Source organism: Lolium perenne, chromosome 7 (genome assembly GCF_019359855.2).
Source record: "Lolium perenne isolate Kyuss_39 chromosome 7, Kyuss_2.0, whole genome shotgun sequence".
Classification (NCBI taxonomy): Eukaryota; Viridiplantae; Streptophyta; class Magnoliopsida; order Poales; family Poaceae; genus Lolium; species Lolium perenne.
This window is the reverse complement of record NC_067250.2, coordinates 315415604-315435573: the sequence shown is the minus strand read 5'-3', so window position 1 is coordinate 315435573 and position 19970 is coordinate 315415604. Positions and strand designations below refer to the sequence as shown.

Sequence of the window (19970 nt, the reverse complement as noted above, 5' to 3'; positions counted from 1 at the left end):
ACATATAATAATCCATATACACTCTTGATGATATAAACTATGCACGCGCCTATAGCGCTTAAGCATCGCTTAAGCACTAGGCGAATGCCAACCGCCTCGCTTACGCCTAGCGCTTTTTCCAACCTTCTCCTGGGTGTGTTCTGGGATGCGTTCTTCGATTCTTTGCGGTTTGGTCCCCTCTAGGTTGGTTTGTGTTTTTCTTTTCTTTGGGATCTTTTCCGCCAATTGTACCGGGATAGCTAGATTCTTGCTCCTTCTATTAGTCGGTAGCTACGTGTCGATGAGTTACACTCTTGTCGCCCTCTTCCCGGGTCTTCCGCGCGGCGGTGGCTTCGGATGGCAACAACCCCAGCACAAGACCCCCTTCCATGGCAACAACGGTGGTGGTGGCGCCGGGTCGCCAAAGACGAAGGGCTAGGAGGCGCATTGGGGGCGAACGGTTGGCGACGGGATGCGGCAGCCTCTACCATGTATGCGCGGGGGCGTGGCGATCGATCTAGACCTGCCGGGCGGGCTCGATCTGGACCTGCCGGCCATATTTCTATCGCCCTTATCCTTCGTGCACGCCCTCCTCCCGCCCGGCCCAACCTGCTAGCATCCTGCATGGACCTGGAAGGCCCAGAAGACTCTTTTTTTAAGAATGCGGCCAGACGACTGTTACAAACACGAGGGAGCACAAAAAAGTTCTGAATACCCGAGGAGCAAAAAAAAACTCGACATGTAGGTACAGAATCAACACTTTGGGATCTTTATTCGTGGTTCTACACACAGTATAGCAATTCACTTCACATGGATCACGGTCTCACGGTCATGGATGGCAGCACGCATTGACGTATCTCCAGCTCGAGATCTCTGCATCTCTGAAGCCGTCGGAGGTCGGACAGAGAAATTATAGATTACCACCATGCCCGATGCCCTGAAGCTCGTGATCGTAGCCTAACTAACACGACCTGATCTCGCGTGAGCCACGCGTGAGAGGGAGACGCCGTATCTACTTCACAGTTTAAGTTCCTTGTGTCAGAGTCACCAGAGGAGCAGCGAGCGTAGGCGGAAACGTGGAAGAAACTGTTTGCGTGCTAGAGCCGCGCGCGCGATTAAATCAAAGGCGATCGTTCGTCGAGCCGGACGGATCGCGCGGATCGATCGCATCTGTAGTTCTGTACCGGACACGCGGAATATTCTGAGCCGGAAATTCGCATAGTTAGTTGTCTACTCTACGCCGCAACGCAAAATGATGATCCAACTAATAATCTGACAGCGGCGTCGAGTCAGCGACGCACAAAAGGGCTCGTGGGCGTTCGGCATCTTCTCCCGGCAGCCATCGTCCGATTCCGCATAATTCCTCCGATCCCAGCGAGGTTTTGCCTGCTGGCGGCTGACTCCTCATCCGGTTTAAAGCCTCAGCCGCCTCTCGTCCGACAACCATTCTGTCTGCTAGTTAGAGCCGGGGGCAGGATGAGCTCCGGCGGCTGCTCGACGTGCCTGGAGATCATCTTCGCCGCCGTGCTCCCGCCGCTCGGCGTCTTCTTCCGCTACGGCTGCTGCAGCGTAAGCAACCAGCCACTACCCCTTCCTTATTCAGCTCTACATTAGCCGTAGCAGTGATTTGCTGAACTATCTTCTGACTTCTGAGTTCTGACGACTCGGCCTCTGCGTGTACAGTCGCAGTTCTTCATCTCCCTGCTGCTGACGGCGCTCGGCTACGTCCCCGGCATCGTCTACTCCGTCTACGTCATCCTCAAGACGGCGCCGGAGCTGCCCGGCATCGACGGGGACCGGCCCTACTACATCCTCGCCTGAGGATCCCCTTCGTCCATATTCGTACATACTGCTGTAGCGTAGCTTTCTGTATACTTCTATAATGTGTCGCCATTGGTTTGGTTGGGGATGGCTTGTAAAGTTGTGCGTAGCTAGTGCTTTGAGGGAATTCGTCCCAATTCTTGGCGTAGGGGCCGGTGGTTGTACCTGTAGTCAGTCTCCTTTCTTGGCCTGTATTAAGTTGTGCGTAGCTAGCTTAGTGGTTTGAGGAGATTCTTGGCGCAGCGGTGGTTGTACTTGTGCTGTTCGTTCTAGATTCTCAGGATTGGTGGCATGGCAATGGCATGGTGCTTGGTGCATAATTGGTTTGGCTGTCGGTTCTCTAGGACTTATATAAACCCGCTGCGGGCTCCCGAGCCAGCTGTTGAAAAAATAAGTAATGCAGTTACAGATCTCCACCATGGTCTGTGCTCGCTTCTCCAATCAATCTGGGACGTATTTTCTTTTCCCGAGTTGAGTTGAATCGATGAACTCTGACGACAGTCCTGGATCCTGACCACAGGTGAATGTGATCCGGACAAGTAGTGTATGTCAATGGATGCACTGCGTATCCGACGCTGAGTAACAGCGAGTAACTGTATCACTGACTATTACTGCTTGGATTAATGGCTAAGCAGTGTTGTGGACCTTCTGTGCTGCAGAGTAGTACGTTTAGACATACTTGACAAAAATACAGAAATAGATTCAGCTGCACCGGGCAGTTTCATTCGGACAGTTCACGGTTGTAACCTGCAGTTGCACTGTCAGGAAGGAGGGAGGTGACCAAGGAAGTGATGTTACAGAGATCTCTGTGAATCTTCAGATCCATGTCTGAACTAGTGCTTGTTTGCACTGGCTGAACCACGCAGTTGACCTCAGACTGAACAAATACGTACTACCTCCGTGAGTAGTACTGTAATGAACTGCGTAGGTGGGATAGGATGCTTCTATTGCCTGAAACGAGTGCTGCGTCAAAGCTTCTAAATACGCGGTTAAAGATAACATCAGATAAGAAAATGCTATCCATGTGGTCGATTCCACCACCCTGCATTTTGTGTGTTCAGAGCATGGTGCCGATGGAATTTCTGTGTTAGAAATTGTGCTACGTTGCCGGTGCCAGAGACGTGTGTATGGACTGTTTTTTTTCTCCCCTAAAATTTGTGGTCTAAAGTCGTCTCATTTGTATTCTGGAAGAAAAAAAAGTCGTCTCATATGGTCACATGTATGTGGTAGAGCGCTGGTAGTGTCACCAGTAGCTTGCAAAGGATGCATACTTCAATAACAATCAAAATATGGCTAGATAGTAGTCCCTAGCGACACTTATTATACCTCCTCTGTTCTTGATTGTTTGGATTAGAACTATGCCATAAAATTGCTGGTTGGGCTGTTCTTCTTTGAGGAAAGAATCTTGTTGCTGCTGGCTCGTGAGCTACAGATTAGCGCTGTCGATGTTGGAAACTGCTACTACAGCTTGCAACGGATGGGGTGTGAAAATTTGTGGTGTTTAGCCTGAGATGACGTGAATTAAGTTAATCTAGTAACTGGGTTGGTAAAATGAAATGAAATAATATAGTGACTGAATCAGTGAACTCTGGCGAGAGTCCAAGATTTTGACCCCACTTAAAGGCGACACGGACAATCCAATACCGAGTAAACGTACTTTTTGCAGAGAGTATATTCCAACTCATGATGAAAAGATTGACTACCCCTTCAGAAATACATGGCTTATTCTTGGCAGAGTGGTGACTCGAGAGTGAAAGTGGTGAAGGGCAAATTATTAGTTGACACCTGGTGCAATCTATAATCTTTTTAAGAGTTTCACCTAAGCTTCATAGTCTTGTACTCCAGAAACCTCAGCCAAGTTATTTTCCCAAAGTTTTGTTGATATTAAAGGATACTATGAAAATTAATACATACAAATGTTTGATGTGATAGTATTGGTGTGATTAGATATGCGGTGGAATTCATTGTAGCAAAAGAGTTTGGTAAGCATCCCAAAACAAACGAAGACAATTCGCGTGATAAATATTACAACAATACCACTAGTATGTACATTAATACACATATGGGTGTATACATAATTAATTATGCTAATCATACCTAAATTGGTATCCAAGATAATATGTTGAAAAATATATATTAAGAAAAACAACACATCGTTATCCAAAAGATGAGTTCCAGGAGAGTAAAAATATTTCGTATAAATAGGTTGGTTAGACAAAAATATGATCAAACATGCAAGCATTTTTGCTTGATGTTAGGATAAAGATTGAGAAAGTGTGGTATGATAGACAAATGATACTTTGTGATCCAACTTATAATACATATGTGATAGTATTGGTGTGATTAGATATGATGTGGAATCCATTGTACTGAGAGAGTTTGGTAAGCATCCCAAACAAAACTAAGACAATTTGCGTGATAGATAAAAAATAATTAGTTTGTAAAATAAAACGAGTTGTGGGCTTACTCCAATGTTCTTGACATGTGGCGTGGTGACGATAAGAAGCAAGTTGGGGCAGCGATGCGAGGGTATCAAAGAAGTCAGAAGAAAGGAACATAACCAACTTTCCTTGCTACCTCTCTCTCTCTGCTGCTCTCTTTCTCTGTTCCCTGAATTCAGGCATTGATCGTGCCTCATGTCGGCAATCATACTGGCAAGGGGGTGGGGTGTAACTTCTTGAGCCTACCACTTTTGGTGTATCATCTTGTAAATGTAGAATTCCAATTTATTGTGGACAAAATGGCAAGCAAGTTATAAATTGGTCAAGGCAAAAATTTCACCACTGCAAGTATAGTTGTCCTTGTCAAGTTTGTAACCATATCACAAGCAATCTACCATCTTACGACATTAGCGTATCCTAGAGGCATCATGAAAGCCATACTCAAGCTTGAGCAGGCTTTCTGGCTTTGGATAGAGTTTCGAGCGGGAAAAACATGAAGTTAAATGGGAAATATCACTATTACCCTAATAAACAAACCATTGTAACACTCATCTTAGTACATTGAAACCATTAGTGTTAGTCTTCGTCCAAGTTATAAAAAAAGACAACAAATTAACTTGAATTTGTGCTAGCCTGACCCATCCAAGTGAAAAACATCACTGGCCTTTATTTAATAATGAAAGAACTTTTGGTCATGCAGTTATAACCATAATTATGAATTCTTCCATTATAACAAAACAATGAGAAGAAGGCAGTGTTGGAGATATGCCCAAGAGGCAATAATAAAGTGGTTATTATTATATCTTTGTGTTTATGATAAATGTGTGCATCTCATGCTATAATTGTATTAACCGGAAATATTAATACTTCTGTGTTTTGTAAACATAAAAGAGTCCCTAGTAAAGCCTCTTGTTAAACTATCTTGTTGATTAATAGATGATCATGGTTCCTTGATCATGAACATTGGATGTTATTAATAACAAGGTTACATCATCAGGAAAATGATGTAATGGACACACACCGATAGTAAGCATAGCATAAGATCAAGTCATTAAGTTCGTCTTGCTATAAGCTTTCGATACATAGTAACCTAATCCTTCGACCATGAGATCGTGTTAATCACTTACACCGGATGGATGCTTTGATGACATCAAACACCACTTCATAAATGGGTGGTTATAAAGATAGGATTAAGTATTCTGAAAGTATGAGTTGAAGCGCATGGATCAAGAGCGGGATTTGTCCATCCTAATGATGGATAGACATATTCTGGGCCCTCTCGGTGGAATGTCATCCAATTAGCTTGCAAGCATGTGACTAGGTCACAAGGGATGACATATCACGGTATAAGTAAAGAGTACGTATCGGTAACGAGGTTGAACTAGGTATAGAGATACCGATGAACGAACCTCGGATAAGTAAAGTATGGTGCGACAAAGGGAATCAGTATCGTATGTTAATAGTTCATTCGATCATGAAGTCATCGTTGAATATGTGGGAGTCAATATGGATCTCCGAGTCCCGCTATTCTTTATTGATTGGAGAGGTGTCTCGATCATGTCTGCATATATAGTTCGCGAACCGTAGGGTGACACACTTAAGGTTCGATGTTGTTTAGTAGATATGGGTATGAGATGGAGACCGAATATTGTTCGGAGTCTCATATGGGATCCAGGACATCACGAGGAGGTCCGGAATGATCCGGTGAATAAGATTCATATAAGGAAAGTCATTTTCCGGGGTTCGGAAAAGTTCAGGAATTTTCCGATGTTTGACCGGAGGGTTTCTAGAAGGTTCCGGAGGGGCCACCAGTGGGCCCATGACCCCGCGAGGGGCCACCTGAGCCGAGGGGGTGCAACCTTATGACCCACAAGTATAAGGGATCACAACAGTCTTCGACGGAAGTAAAACCCGAATTTATTGATTCGACACAATGGAAGGTAAAGAATACTTATAAGCCTTAACAACGGAGTTGTCAATTCAACCGCACCTGGAAAAGAACTAGTAACAGGGGTGATGTGAAAGCAATAGTAATTTGAGAGCAATGGAAATAGTAACACATAAGCACAGAGGAGATGGCACCGGAAAATATTCCAGTGCCTAGTTGACTGTAGAACAATGATGATGACAAAAGGACCGGAGTTCCCATCTATCTACACTAGTGGTAACTCTCCAAATAACATGTGTTGGGTGAACAAATTACAGTTGGGCAATTGATAATTGTGAGGGCATGAAAATGCATGCTATGATAAGATAAAGGTTACTGTAGTATTTAATTGGGCATTACAATATAATACATAGACTGTAATCCAACTACGTCCATGACTAATAATCCACCTTCAGGTTATCATCCGAACCCTTCCAGTATTAAGTTGCAAGCAACAGATTATCGCATTAAGCAATGTGTGTAAAGTTGTAACACCCCAAATTTTTGGAAACAAATAAAACCATAATTTCAATTATTCAATTTTTAGGGTTAACAAAAACTTTCCTATTCCAAAACCATTTCTGTTATGTGAATGAATGCAATGATTGCTAATGCCATGAAAGTGTGTTTGAAGAATTTGAAATAGAGCCTAAGCCCTACTCCTTTGTTTGAAATGAGGAAACACAATTCTTAACTCAAATAGTACATAAGAACACAACACAATACCTTTTGGTTCAAAAGAAAATCAAAGAAAAAGAAAAAAGAAAATGAAAAACCCTAAGTGCATGTGATAATGGTCACATGAGCCATTTTTAACAACATACCCACTTTGAGCCCCCTTAGTTAACTTTTTCTAAACTAAACTTTCAAATCTTTTTGCCCAGATCTATTGTACTCATAAAAGTGAACAACTTGGTAAAAGTCAACCTTGTGGGTTCAAAGTCAAACTCTAAATATAAGCATGCCAAGATGCCACTTTGAAACAGATTCTAGATTCCCCCAACCCTTAGAGTTTTCACAAAACATTTCCAAAATTCAAACCAATGCCACCAATGGCTGCCCAACATTATTTAGAACACATCTATAAAGTTATTTGGCCAAAATTCAACACACATGAGACCATTGCATATGATCAAATTATTTACATAGAAGTACAACCACTATTCCAACCACTAGGTACCACCTCACCCTTCTCTCTCTTGTGCTCATATATAGTGCATTGTACCCTAACAACTCCCTAAAGTGATGACCTAGCATTGCATGATCACCATGACCCAAGCCATGCAATTGTCATTGCATATGTCACATACATTTTGGCTTTGATCTATTGTGACTTGCCCTAGACCTCTCTCACCTTGCTCACCATGTCCAACACACTGGCCTCACACCACTCAAACATGCCATGCACTCAGAGACCCAGAGAAATGCACAAAAGATCACAGAACATGACCATGCCAACCCCCTTGATCACCACCATGCCCAAACCTGCTCCTCTCCTCCTCCTCTCTCTCTCACCTTGTCCTGGAGGTTTGCCTCACTCCCCTGACCCCACTGGCGCGAGCCCTGGCCAAGGAGAACACGACAACTCCCTGGACAGCACGCACCCACGACGCCCAGGACGCGCCAGAGCGTGCACGACCACGCTCTGGATGCGCAAGTGCACGCATGCGCCCCGTCACCTCCGACCACCTCTCGCCCTCTCCTTTCTCCCTACGCACTCACCGTGACCTCAGCTACCTCGTAGACATCCTCACTGGCTCGCCCGCGCCCTGTAGACGACGCCATGGATGACGCCCGTCCGCCACCGTACTCGGGTACGCGAGGACGATGACGACGCCTCCGTCCCTCTCTTGCTGCGCCCTGACGCTCGTCGTGACCACCTCGACGTCGCCAACACACTGCGCCCACTCCCCTGGCCCCGCGTGACCTCTATCGCCGTCGTCGCCACTCACCTGCTCCGTGCGCCTCGGCCAACCCTCTCCGCTATAAAAGGAGGCCGCCCCTGGACGATTTCTTCACACCACCTGCTTCTCCTCTCATCCTTGAGTCTCCACGACCACTTCCCCTCCTCGATTGAGCCCTCAGTCACCGGAATTTAGCCGGAGTCCGCCGCTGCAGTAGCTCGACGAAGCCGACGATCCCGAGAACCCCTGGAGCCGCCGCGACCCTCCTTCGACTCGCTGTCGTCTCCGCCGCCGTTTGCCCGCCTCGCCAACCTTGCTGGACGCCGGTAAGCCCTCTATCGTGACCCCCATGGCCGCCAGTAGCTAGGGTTCCTTCGCCGCTCGTCGCGAGGACGAGGACGACCCCCTGCCGTGCGATCGGATTCTAATCTGACGGCTGCTGGCGCGTACCGTTTCAGTAACGTTGAGTAGACGCTGACAGGTGGGGCAGCCCTGTCAGGCCTCCAGCGCGTGCGAGACATGCAGCTGGGCTGGCCCATTTAACCCCTCTCTGGCCCAACTTCGTTTCCCGCCTAGGCCCAAAATTTTCAATTTGAATTAATTCATTTCAGTCAAAATTAATACTGATGCTTTGCTAAAATTTGAATAAAACAAAATACACAAACCCAATTTGAGTGGAATCAATTTTGTATGAAAGCTTATGAAATTATCTAGCAAACCCCACTGGTCTCAAACCCTAATTCATCATAGATCATCTGCAACAAAAATGACAAAGCAGGGCCTTTTCAAACTTCAAACATTTATTAAAAATTAACCATAAATGATTTTGAGTTGATTCCAACTCTCAAAAATCACGTTTCATATTGTCTATCTGAATATGTAAAAATATGACATGGTTGCTTCATATGATCATGGGCTAGAATAAATAAGGGCTATGTGACTATTTCTAGTCCATTTAAATTATCCAAAATTATTTATTAAATAGTATGAGAGGTATCCTCTCATTTAAATCTTTGTCTCAAGTAATTCAACATGAGGTAGTGACCTTGGTCTATATAATCTCATTTTTTATTATTTTAGTGATATTAAATTATTACTAAGGTAGTGTTAAATTGCATGAGGTGTAATACCTCATTTAAATCATTTTCCCAAATAATAAATATGAAGTGTTGACCTTGGTCAACATGTATTCATACCTTGTTATTATCTGAGGAAATTAAATCTTAACAAGATTCAATGAGAGGAAATTATTTCTCAAAGAACATAAATAGCAACCCTAATAATTATTTCAATGAGAGGAAATTATTTTTCTTAAAAAAGAAAAACAAAGTCAACCAACATGTGAATAATGTTGTGATGCTAGAATAGCTTGTGTGAACCATTTGTGTGCTTAGTCTAGCCTTAAGATTTGTTTGGTGATTGTATACCTCGTATTCGTTTATAGACGCTAGTACCGAGGAGTACCAGGAGGAGGAGGTCTACTTTGAAGAAGAAGAGAACTTTGACCACTGTACCAATCAAGGCAAGCTATACTCTTGCAAGCTACCTTGTGCAAAGCTCTAAGAGAGCAAGGCACCATTACATATTACTTTATGTTTAATGATCCCAACCCAAGTTTTTACCTTACAAGTTTTTGACTTTGGTTTATCAAAGTGTATTTTTGATTCATGATTCACTTGGTCTAGATATGGAGTAGTACAAGAGCATCACACTTAGCCTAGAGAGCTACAAGTTAGTTAGTACCCCTCATGACTAGATGCTAGTGCTAAAACTAAAATTGACTACTCTAGATGGGAACATGTGAAATCAAATGACTTTGAAAATCTTGGAATGATGAGTCATTCTATTGAAAGATTTTGAAGGTGAATATGACTTGTGAATGACATGGTGAACTTTACAAAAACTGATGGTTGGGTTCGGATGTGATACCATTCCAATTTTAGAGTACCCCCACAATATCTGATTGTGGGTAGGGCTTAACTGGAAGTTTATGCATTTTAGTATGGGTTCCCTCTAAACAAGCGTCATAGGGGTTATGCTGAGGCTGCCTCCGTTGAAAGTGAAATGACGTGAAATGAGGTGAATGTCCGGCCCAAGCCCTGTGCAGTTCCCAGGTTGACGGTTTGTCTTCACTGGGAGGCCAAGCTCATGGGGAGAGGTGCCTATATTAGGGTATGTAAGTGAAAGGTTATGGTTGATGATCCGCATACTGAGTATGATTATTCGGGTTATCCCTGACGGATGTAATCAAAAGTTGTGGCACACAAGTGTACAACCTCTGCAGAGTGTAAACCTATTCGAATAGCCGTGTCCACGGTTATGGACGGTTGGAAATGCCATACTGTTCCGTCATCAGACCATTTTCAAAATGTGACATGTGAAGGGTGACTTGTGACTTGAACTGGAAAGGTGAATTTGACTTGATCACAACAGAGTTATGGGAATGACACTAATGTTCCCACTTGAGTTTATTTAGACAACTAAAGAGTCTTTTATTACTAAGTGCTTATGAAATAAACTGGCTTTATGCAAATGAACCTAGAGCTTAGAACCCCCTTACTATAGTTGATAGTGCTTACACTAGTATTAGTTTGCGAGTACTTTAAAGTACTCATGGCTTTGTCCCTGGCTATTCAAATGGCCAGACTATGAAGAGGAGTACCAGAACCAAGACGATGGACAGCAAGACGTCTATGATAACTAGGACTACTCCTGACGTCAACAGTTTCCTCTGGAACAGATGGACCGCTACTACGTTTCTTCCGCTGTTTGTTTTGTAACAGGATCTCTAGATCCACTATGTTGTAAGAACGGATCATGTGATCCGTTATTGTAAGACGATTATGGTTTGTAATGAATGATGTTCTGTGATATCAATCTATTATGTCTCGCAAAAACAATATTCCTGGCATTGCGATGTATGGCATAATAGGCATCTCGACTTAAAAATCCGGGTGTTGACAAAAGTAAACAATAGAATTACTCTTAGACAAAACATTGTTGTTTTCTCCCTAGTAGCAACAACACATCTACAATCTTAGAAGCTATTGTCACTCTTCTAGAAAACTAGAGGCATAAACCTACTATCGAGCATAAATACTTCCTCTTGGAGATACAAGAAACTACTTGATCAGGGTAACTACAAGTACCGGAGAGCATGTAAGATCTTAAATAACAGGGTTTTCGCGTTGAATGGCGAGGTTGGTGGGTGCCAGGTGGGCCCACACCACCCCTAGGCGCGGGCCAAGGCCAGGCCGCACCTAGGCATGGTTTGGCTGGCTCCTTGCCCCCCTCCGTCTCTCCTCTATACTTCGTCTTCGTTTCGATAAAATAGCAACTTCGGCTATTGTTTCGTCCAATTCCGAGAATATTTCCTGTACAACTTTTCTGAAATACAAAACAGCAGAAAATAGGGAACTGGCACTGTGGCATCTTGTCAATAGGTTAGTTCCGGAAAATGCATAAAAGTGCCACTAAGTGTAAGCAAAACATATACAAATTGGTGTAAAACAAGCATGGAGCATCAAAAATTATAGATATGTTTGCAACGTATCACAACCCAACCCTAATGGGCCAGGCGCACCCGCCCTCAAGGCCCAGGTCGACCAACCCCTAGGGTTTTAGGGGAAACCCTAAAAAGGGGCAAGACTTGGGGGCGAGAGGAAGGAAAGTTCCCCCCTCCCCTTGCACCGGCCCTAGATGGGTTGGCCAAGGGGGCAACCCTAGCCAACCCCCCACTATATAAAGAGGGGAGGGTGGCCGACCAAAGCCCCCTTGCCTCAACCCTGATTGCCACCTCCTCCCTCACAGTTTCTCCTGCTCTAGCTTAGGCGAAGCCCTGTAGGAATTCTCCTCCACCACCACCACCACGCCGTCGTGCTGCTGGGATTCCGAGGGGATCTACTACCTCCCCTGCTCGCTGAAACGGGGAGAGGAAGGACTTCGTCGAAACCGTACATGTGACCGAGTATGGAAGTGTTGCCGGATTGCAGCACCAGAAGGATCATCTTCATCAACCACGAGATCTGATCTCGTTAAGGCTTTGGATCTTCGAGGGTTAGTCTCTCATCTATCTCATTATTCCAATCTCATAGATTAGATCTTGGCTTTTCGATAGATTGGATCTTGGTTTTATTCATTCTTGCATTAGATTTTTTTGTTTCACATGCAATGAACCCTACGGTGGTATCAGAGCCGTGTCTATGCATAGATCAGTTGCACGAGTAGAACACAATGGTTTTGTGGCCGTTGATGCTCTTGTTGTCATTTCCTTTTCGTGTACTTTGCATCTTGAGGGATGGTGGAATGGGAATTGCTATTCTTTCTACTTCTCGAGGGATAATGACAGATCGAGAGGATGAAGCGGCCCGGGCTAAACTTACATGACCGCGTCCATGATACTTGCTCCATGATGTGTACGCACGCTTCTATTCTTGTAGATAGTGTTGGGCCTCCAAGTGCAGAGGTTTGTAGAACAGCAGCAAGTTCCCTTAAGTGGATCACCCAAGGTTTATCGAACTCAGGGAGGTAGAGGTCAAAAATATCCCTCTCAAGCAACCCTGCAATTACGATACAAGAAGTCTCTTGTGTCCCCATGATACGTCTCAAACGTATCTATAATTTCTTATGTTCCATGCTAGTTATATGACAATACTCACATGTTTTATATACACTTTACATCATTTTGATGCATTTTCCAGCACTAACCTATTAAAGAGATGCCGAAGCGCCAGTTCCTGTTTTCTGCTGTTTTTGGTTTCAGAAATTCTACACAGGAAATATTCTCGGAATTGGACGAAACAAAAGCCCACGGTCTTATTTTCCACGGAGCCTTCCAGAAGTCCGAAGAGGAGACGAAGAGGGGCGACGAGGCGGCCACACCATAGGGGGGCGCGGCCCCACCCCTGGCCGCGCCGCCTTATGGGGTGGGCCCCTCGAGCGTCCCCCGACTCTGCCCCTTCGCCTATATAATCCTTCCGTCGCGAAAACCCTAGTACCGAGAGCCACGATACGGGAAAAGTTACTGAGACACCGCCGCCGCCAATCCCATCTTGGGGGGTTCTGAAGATCGCCTCCGGCACCCTGCCGGAGAGGGGAATCATCACCGGAGGGTGATGTCTACGCACGCTTCTATTCCTGTAGACAGTGTTGGGCCTCCAAGAGCAGAGGTTTGTAGAACAGCAGCAAGTTTCCCTTAAGTGAATCACCCAAAGTTTATCGAACTTAGGAGGTAGAGGACAAAGATATCCCTCTCAAGCAACCCTGCAATCACGATACAAGAAGTCTCTTGTGTCCCCAACACACCTAATACACTTGTCAGATGTATAGGTGCACTAGTTCGGCGAAGAGATAGTGAAATACAAGTGGTATGAATGAATATGAGCAGTAGTAACGGCGCTTGAGAAAATAGCTTGTTTGGCGTGCGATTGATGGTAGTAATATTGCAGGAAGTAAAGATGCAGTAAAACAGTAAATAAGCGATGATTGCAGTATTTGGAAACAAGGCCTAGGGATCATACTTTCACTAGTGGACACTCTCAACATTGATCACATAATAAAACCACTCTACACTCTCTTGTTGGATGACAAACACCATTAATTGTGTAGGGCTACAAGAGCACCTCAATGCCGGAGTTAACAAGCTCCACAACATTCGATGTTCATATTTAAATAACCTTAGAGTGCATGATAGACCAACGCAATTATACCGAGTACTAACATAGCATGCACACTGTCACCATCAAGCTATGAAAGGGGGAATAGATCACATCAATACTATCATAGTAATAGTTAACTTCATAATCTACAAGAGATCACAATCATAAACTACGCCAAGTACTACATGATGCACACACTGTCACCATTACATCATGGAGGAGGAATAGAGTACTTTAATAACATCACTAGAGTAGCACATAGATTAATAGTGATATAAAGCACATTGTAATCATAAAGGAATATAAATAAGCACTTCACTATGCTATTCTGAATTACTCTCTGGCAAGATAACAAACACTAATTCATCATGTAGGCAAACCTTAAAGATGTATTCCCAAGTACTAATAAACACCCCACGCTGTCACTGTGAGCATTCATAGGAGGTACTAACACACCACAATTTCATAGAGACATCCAACTCAAATCATAACTCAGTGAATAAGTATTCTGTGAAATATAGCCTAAGAGACCCACACGGTGCACACACTGTCACCTTTACACACGTGGGACAAGGAGTCTCCGGAGATCACATAAGTAAAATCCACTTGAATAGCATAACGACATCTAGATTACAAGCTCATCATATGGATCTCAATAATGTAAGGCAGCTCATGAGATCATTGTATTGAAGTACATAGGAGAGAGAGATGAACCACATAGCTACCGGTACAGCCCTTAGCCTTGATGGAGAACTACTCCCTCCTCATGGGAGACAGCAGCGGTGATGAAGATGGCGGTGGTGTCGATGGAGATGCCTTCCGGGGGCACTTCCCCGTCCCGGCGGTGTGCCGGAACAGAGACTTCTGTCCCCCAGATCTTGGCTTCGCGATGGCGGCGGCTCTGGAAGGTTTCTCGTACCGTGGCTTTTCCGTTTAGGGTTTTCGCGACGGAGTCCTTAAGTAGGCGGAAGGGCAGCCTCGGAGGGGCCCTGGTGGGGCCACACAATAGGGGGGCGCGCCCCACCCCTTGGCCGCGCCGCCCTGGCGTGTGGGGCCCCCCCTGGCTCCCCTCTGGTCTCTCTCCGGTGTTCTGGAAGCTTCGTGGAAAAATAAGATACTGGGCGTTGATTTCGTCCAATTCCGAGAATATTTCCTTACTAGGATTTCTGAAACCAAAAACAGCAGAAAACAGGAACTGGCACTTCGGCATCTCGTTAATAGGTTAGTTCCGGAAAATGCATAATAATGACATAAAGTGTGTATAAAACATGTGAGTATCATCATAAAAGTAGCATGGAACATAAGAAATTATAGATACGTTTGAGACGTAGCAAGCATCCCCAAGCTTAGTTCCTACTCGCCCTCGAGTAGGTAAACGATAACAAGGATAATTTCTGAAGTGACATGCTATCATAATCTTGATCAATACTATTGTAAAGCATATGAGATGAATGCAGCGATTCGAAGCAATGGTGAAGACAATGAGTAAACAACTGAATCATATAGCAAAGACTTTTCATGAATAATACTTTCAAGACAAGCATCAATAAGACTTGCATAAGAGTTAACTCATAAAGCAATAGATTCTTAGTAGAAAGCTTTGAAGCAACACAAAGGAAGATATAAGTTTCAGCGGTTGCTTTCAACTTCAACATGTTTATCTCATGGATAATTGTCAACACAAAGCAATATAACAAGTGCAGTAGGTAAACATGTAAGAATCAATGCACACAGTTCACACAAGTGTTTGCTTCTAAGATAGTGTTATCACCAGAATTTAGCCAGGGCAGGAGATGGGCCGTGATCGAGATGGGCTTAGAGGACGATCACGTTCACAACAAACCAATCCAGGCGCATCGCCACCCCTTGTTTCGAGGGTTTCTCCCGGGTAAGCAACATGCTGCCTAGATCGCATCTTGCGGTCTAGGCAGTATCAGTTTATTCGTTGTTGGTGTTGCTCGTGCTGAAGCCTTTTTGATGGCGAGCAATACCCTTATCGTGGATGTTTTGGGGCTGATGTCGATGCTTTTACGTTATGCTTGTTTAGCTACGCTGCCCCTCAATATCTAGCTGCCCTTACACCTATCTTGGGTGTAAGGGCAGCATCTTGCTTAATCTTTATTTGGTAGATCCGATCTGTTATAGTTGTTCCTTGTTCTTCAAGGATTAGTTTGATATCTGCATGGTTAGGCCTTGCAAACGGGTTGAACGATCCGGTAGTGCGTAGGGTATGGTTTGCTGATCCTAGAAGGGATTGTTCCGGGAATCGACTTCATGTTGGTTTTTAGGCCTCTTTTAGGGCTGGTTTTCCATCATCTTACGTATCTGCTAGGCTCAACTACGCGTAGGATGTTCCGGTTATGCGGTGAAAACCCTAAACTGTCGTAGGTTGGTTTAACTTTGTATTGATAAAGCAGGATCCCCATGTTATTGTAAATCCAACGTGAATCATGGGGCAATCGGCTCTTTGAGCCGATTCACAGGATAACCTAACAGCCGATCGGGGCTCGTATTTAATGTTTACGTGTTTGCCATGCAGGAAACTAGACAAAGCAATCCATCACCTTCCTGACCAGGTATAGGTCAGGTGGCACGCCCTTGCAACCGCCAGGACGCGTGCCGGAGCATTGCGGGCCGTTGCCCGAGGGACCAGGGCCCACCAGCAGTCCTGGGAGCCTCCCGGCTCTTCGTGTTGCTCGTCGCTGCTCGCCGGTGGGTTTTGGCAGGCAACACATTCTGGCACGCCCGGTGGGACACACAACAACAACTACGTCGACATCTGCAGCAGCTATGTCGAAATCTGCAGCCGAGGTGGCTGACGAACCAGTCACGTACGAAGATCTGCCTGAGGAGCACAAGAAGAAATATGATGAGTTTAAAGCCGTCTTCGAATCTGATCTCATCGGCTCTTTCGTGAAGACACGTTCACGTGGCGTCAGGTGGAAAGGGTTCTCACCCGAAGGTGTTCTCGACGAAGTAGATCTGTCTACCCCTTCAGAGGAACGCACCAGAGCTCTGCGCCAGGAAGTCAATTACATGGTGGCTCATTCGATACACCGTCATTCTGAGAGCCTGTTGAACTCCTTCGAGCGCATTGCGGTTCGCGTGGTTCAGGAAATCATGAAGCATCAGTACTCCCCGTCAGGACCTGCCCTGGGGACGCACCAAGGAGAAATACCGTTCCAGACCAGACCGCTGCTGCCGTTCGCGCTTACAGCTCCAGAGCCACAAGGTTCACCGGCGTAGTCGTCTACAAGGTTGGAGGCGATCCTGGCGATTGCCAATTCCTCTATGAGCCACCTAAAGAGATCCCGCATGGATACGTGTGCACATACGTGCCGGACTGCAATAGCTTGGCGCGCACGAACCAGATTGCACCAGCAGGGATTTCTGGAGCAGACGCCGATAAACAAGCATGGCTAGCTAAGTATGCCACCGAAACGAGTCATGAAAGCTCGGTCCCTGCAGCTCATACCGTGGAGCAAATTAGCACGATCTTGAGAGACCAGTTCGGCATCCTGCCAAAGAGGAAGACAATCGGCTATTCCAAGCCGTACCCCGACGAGTACGATTTGATCCCTCTGCCACCCAAGTATCGGCTCCCTGAATTCTCAAAGTTCAATGGATCAGAAGGATCTAGCTCGATCGAGCACGTGAGCTGATACTTGGCACAGTTGGGCATGATTTCAGCATCAGATCAGTTACGTGTGAGGTTTTTCGCGCAATCTCTCACGGGATCGGCTTTTGGGTGGTACACCTCGTTGCCACCAAACTCAGTCCGGACGTGGAAGCAACTGGAAGAGCAGTTTCAAGTCCAATATCACTCAGAGGCTACCGAGGCTGGCATTGCCGATCTGGCACAGGTACGGCAGAGACGCGGAGAGACAGTGTCGGAGTACATCCAGCGTTTCAGGACTGTTAAGAACCGATGTTATTCGGCTCGTCTAAGTGAGAAGGAAGCAGTCGAGCTGGCAATGTTGGGCCTCGCAGCGCCGATCAAGGATCTGGCTTTCCAAGTAGATTACAGTTCATTGGCGCACATGGTCCAGAAGTTAACTCTGTATGAGCAGCGCCACCCAGAACTGTACCAAGACAAGTTCAAGCGTCCGATCGGCCTGATCGAGACAGAAGAAGTTGAGGATTCTGCAGAAGACCTGGAAGTGGCCGTGGCTGAATGGGCTCGGGGGGCAGTTCCCGTGTCCTGCAAATGGGTAAAACCACAAGGGCCTCCAAGGGGGTTTGACTTCGATATAAGCAAAACTGAGCAGATATTCGATCTATTGCTGAAAGAAAAACAGCTGAAGTTACCCGAAGGCCATAAAATCCCTACGGTGCAAGAAATGAACGGGAGACCGTACTGCAAGTGGCATCACTCGTTCACCCATGCCACCAATGACTGCAAAGAGTTGCGTCGGCAGATCCAAATGGCGATAGAACAGGGCCGTCTGATCCTCGGTCAGTTTTCCATGAAAGTAGATACACACCCGTTTCCTGGTGTTAACATGGTGGGACTCAACCACTCCACGGGGTGCGAGCCAGGTTTCTCATTCGAGGTTAACATGGCAGGGCCTGTAGACCGCCATGGCAAGGATAAAGAAGACATCAGTCACTCCCGTGTCAAGGATAAGGAGGAGGCCGATCCACGCGACCGGCCCCGATATGATGACAGACGATACCTCACAGAGGAGCAAGTGAGGAGCGTGCGATATCAACGACCACTCTCCATGCATCTCCTCAACAAGTATGAGCGTCAGTATGACCGACGTCGGCAGTACGACAGAGAAGACGAAAGATATCGTCGGTTTGACGTAGACAATGGAAGACATCGTCGGTACGATAGAGACGGCGAAGGATATGAGCACCGCGCGAAAGGGAGATCAAGAGAGCAGGAGGACATGGATAGACACTGGGACTGTCCTTTCTTTAAGCACTGCTGGGATTCAGGAATGAGCCGATTGCCTACAATCGACAACTGCCCGGAGTGTAGACGGCAGAAGAAGGATGCAGGAGAGGTTTCAGTTTTCAAGCGTCTAGGGCCTCTCCCACCACAGAACAAATGAGCTGAGTCATCTCAAGATGAAGACTTTGAGGAGTCAGAAGATGAAGAAGAGGATAGATACCACCGGCCAAGGTGGTGTCCTGATGGACTCAGCCACTCCCAAAAGCGTAGGGTTCAGCGGCTACGTAGCTTGGAGCAAGCCGAGGCGCAATACCTGCACACGTTGAGGAAAGCTCGGCCGGATCTGGCCGTGAAAATTCAGCAAACTTTGGACGAGGAGAGTCATCCACAGAAGAAAGAATGGCGCCCCAAGCAAGTAAAAGCCGATGCGAGTACTTCGGCTGGCACAAATATGGTGTTCATACTTCCGTCGGAGTTTCGAGCTCCAGGAACTGAAGAAGTGCCGATAGCACAGTTTGACTGCGGTCCACGGCCAGTTATCTTTGAAAAGCCACGAGAGAAGGGCTACAAACATTTGAAGGCCCTGTACCTAAAAGGATATATCAATGGGCAGCCCGTCGGCAAGATGTTGGTTGACACGGGAGCGGCAGTCAATATAATGCCATACTCCATGCTACGGCGTTTGGGACGCTCTAATGCAGATCTGATCAAAACCAACGTCACACTAAGCGACTTCAACGGCCAAGCATCAGAGACGCAAGGCGTTTTAAACGTGGATCTAACCGTAGGCCGAAAAACCATCCCAACATCATTCTTCATCGTCGACAGCAAGAGCACCTACGCTGTCCTGCTAGGGAGGGATTGGATTCACGCCAACTGCTGCATTCCATCTACAATGCACCAATGCCTGATACAGTGGGATGGGGATGAAGTGGAGGTCGTTCATGCAGACGACTCAATCGAGGTCTCCATAGCTGGCATGAATATTTGGGACTCGGAAGACCAAGAGCCGCTCTCTGGAGTCAGTTTGGACGGCTGTGAGCGCATAGAAGTGACAAAAAACGGGGTGAGGCTGGTCTTATCCACCGGCCTGACAGAGTAGCAAGAACAACATCAATCGACATACGTGGCAAGGCCGATCCCTGCGATCGGCCCCAAAAAATAAAAAGCAATGATCTCACCTTAAGCATGGCACGTAGTCGTAGCAGGGAGACTCCTTCCCGTAATGGAGCACAGATAAGTTGTAAACCTTCATTGAGCAATGCAATCAAAAAGGAGGCCGATTCCAGCAATCGGCCAAAATTATCCTCGCCATACGTTTTGCCTGTGTTCAGCATCGAT

General features: G+C 46.0%; 1 protein-coding gene across 1 annotated transcript; it reads left to right on the top strand.

Moving 5' to 3' along the window:
* The first annotated feature begins 1130 nt into the window (after positions 1 to 1130).
* On the top strand, positions 1131 to 2120 carry LOC127313477 (low temperature-induced protein lt101.2-like). The gene is made up of 2 exons (XM_051343980.2): positions 1131 to 1548; positions 1663 to 2120. Exons 1-2 carry the CDS (start codon positions 1456 to 1458, stop codon positions 1798 to 1800), a joined length of 231 nt encoding a protein of 76 aa, XP_051199940.1. The 5' UTR covers positions 1131 to 1455; the 3' UTR covers positions 1801 to 2120.
* Positions 2121 to 19970: the final 17850 nt, after the last annotated feature.

Excerpts from the sequence above, each read along its gene's own strand:
- LOC127313477 (XM_051343980.2), top strand. The coding sequence starts at position 1,456 with ATGAGCTCCGGCGGCTGCTCGACGTGCCTGGAGATCATCTTCGCCGCC. Across the intron at positions 1,549-1,662 it reads TCCGCTACGGCTGCTGCAGC|TCGCAGTTCTTCATCTCCCT; the intron begins GTAAGCAACCAG and ends CTGCGTGTACAG.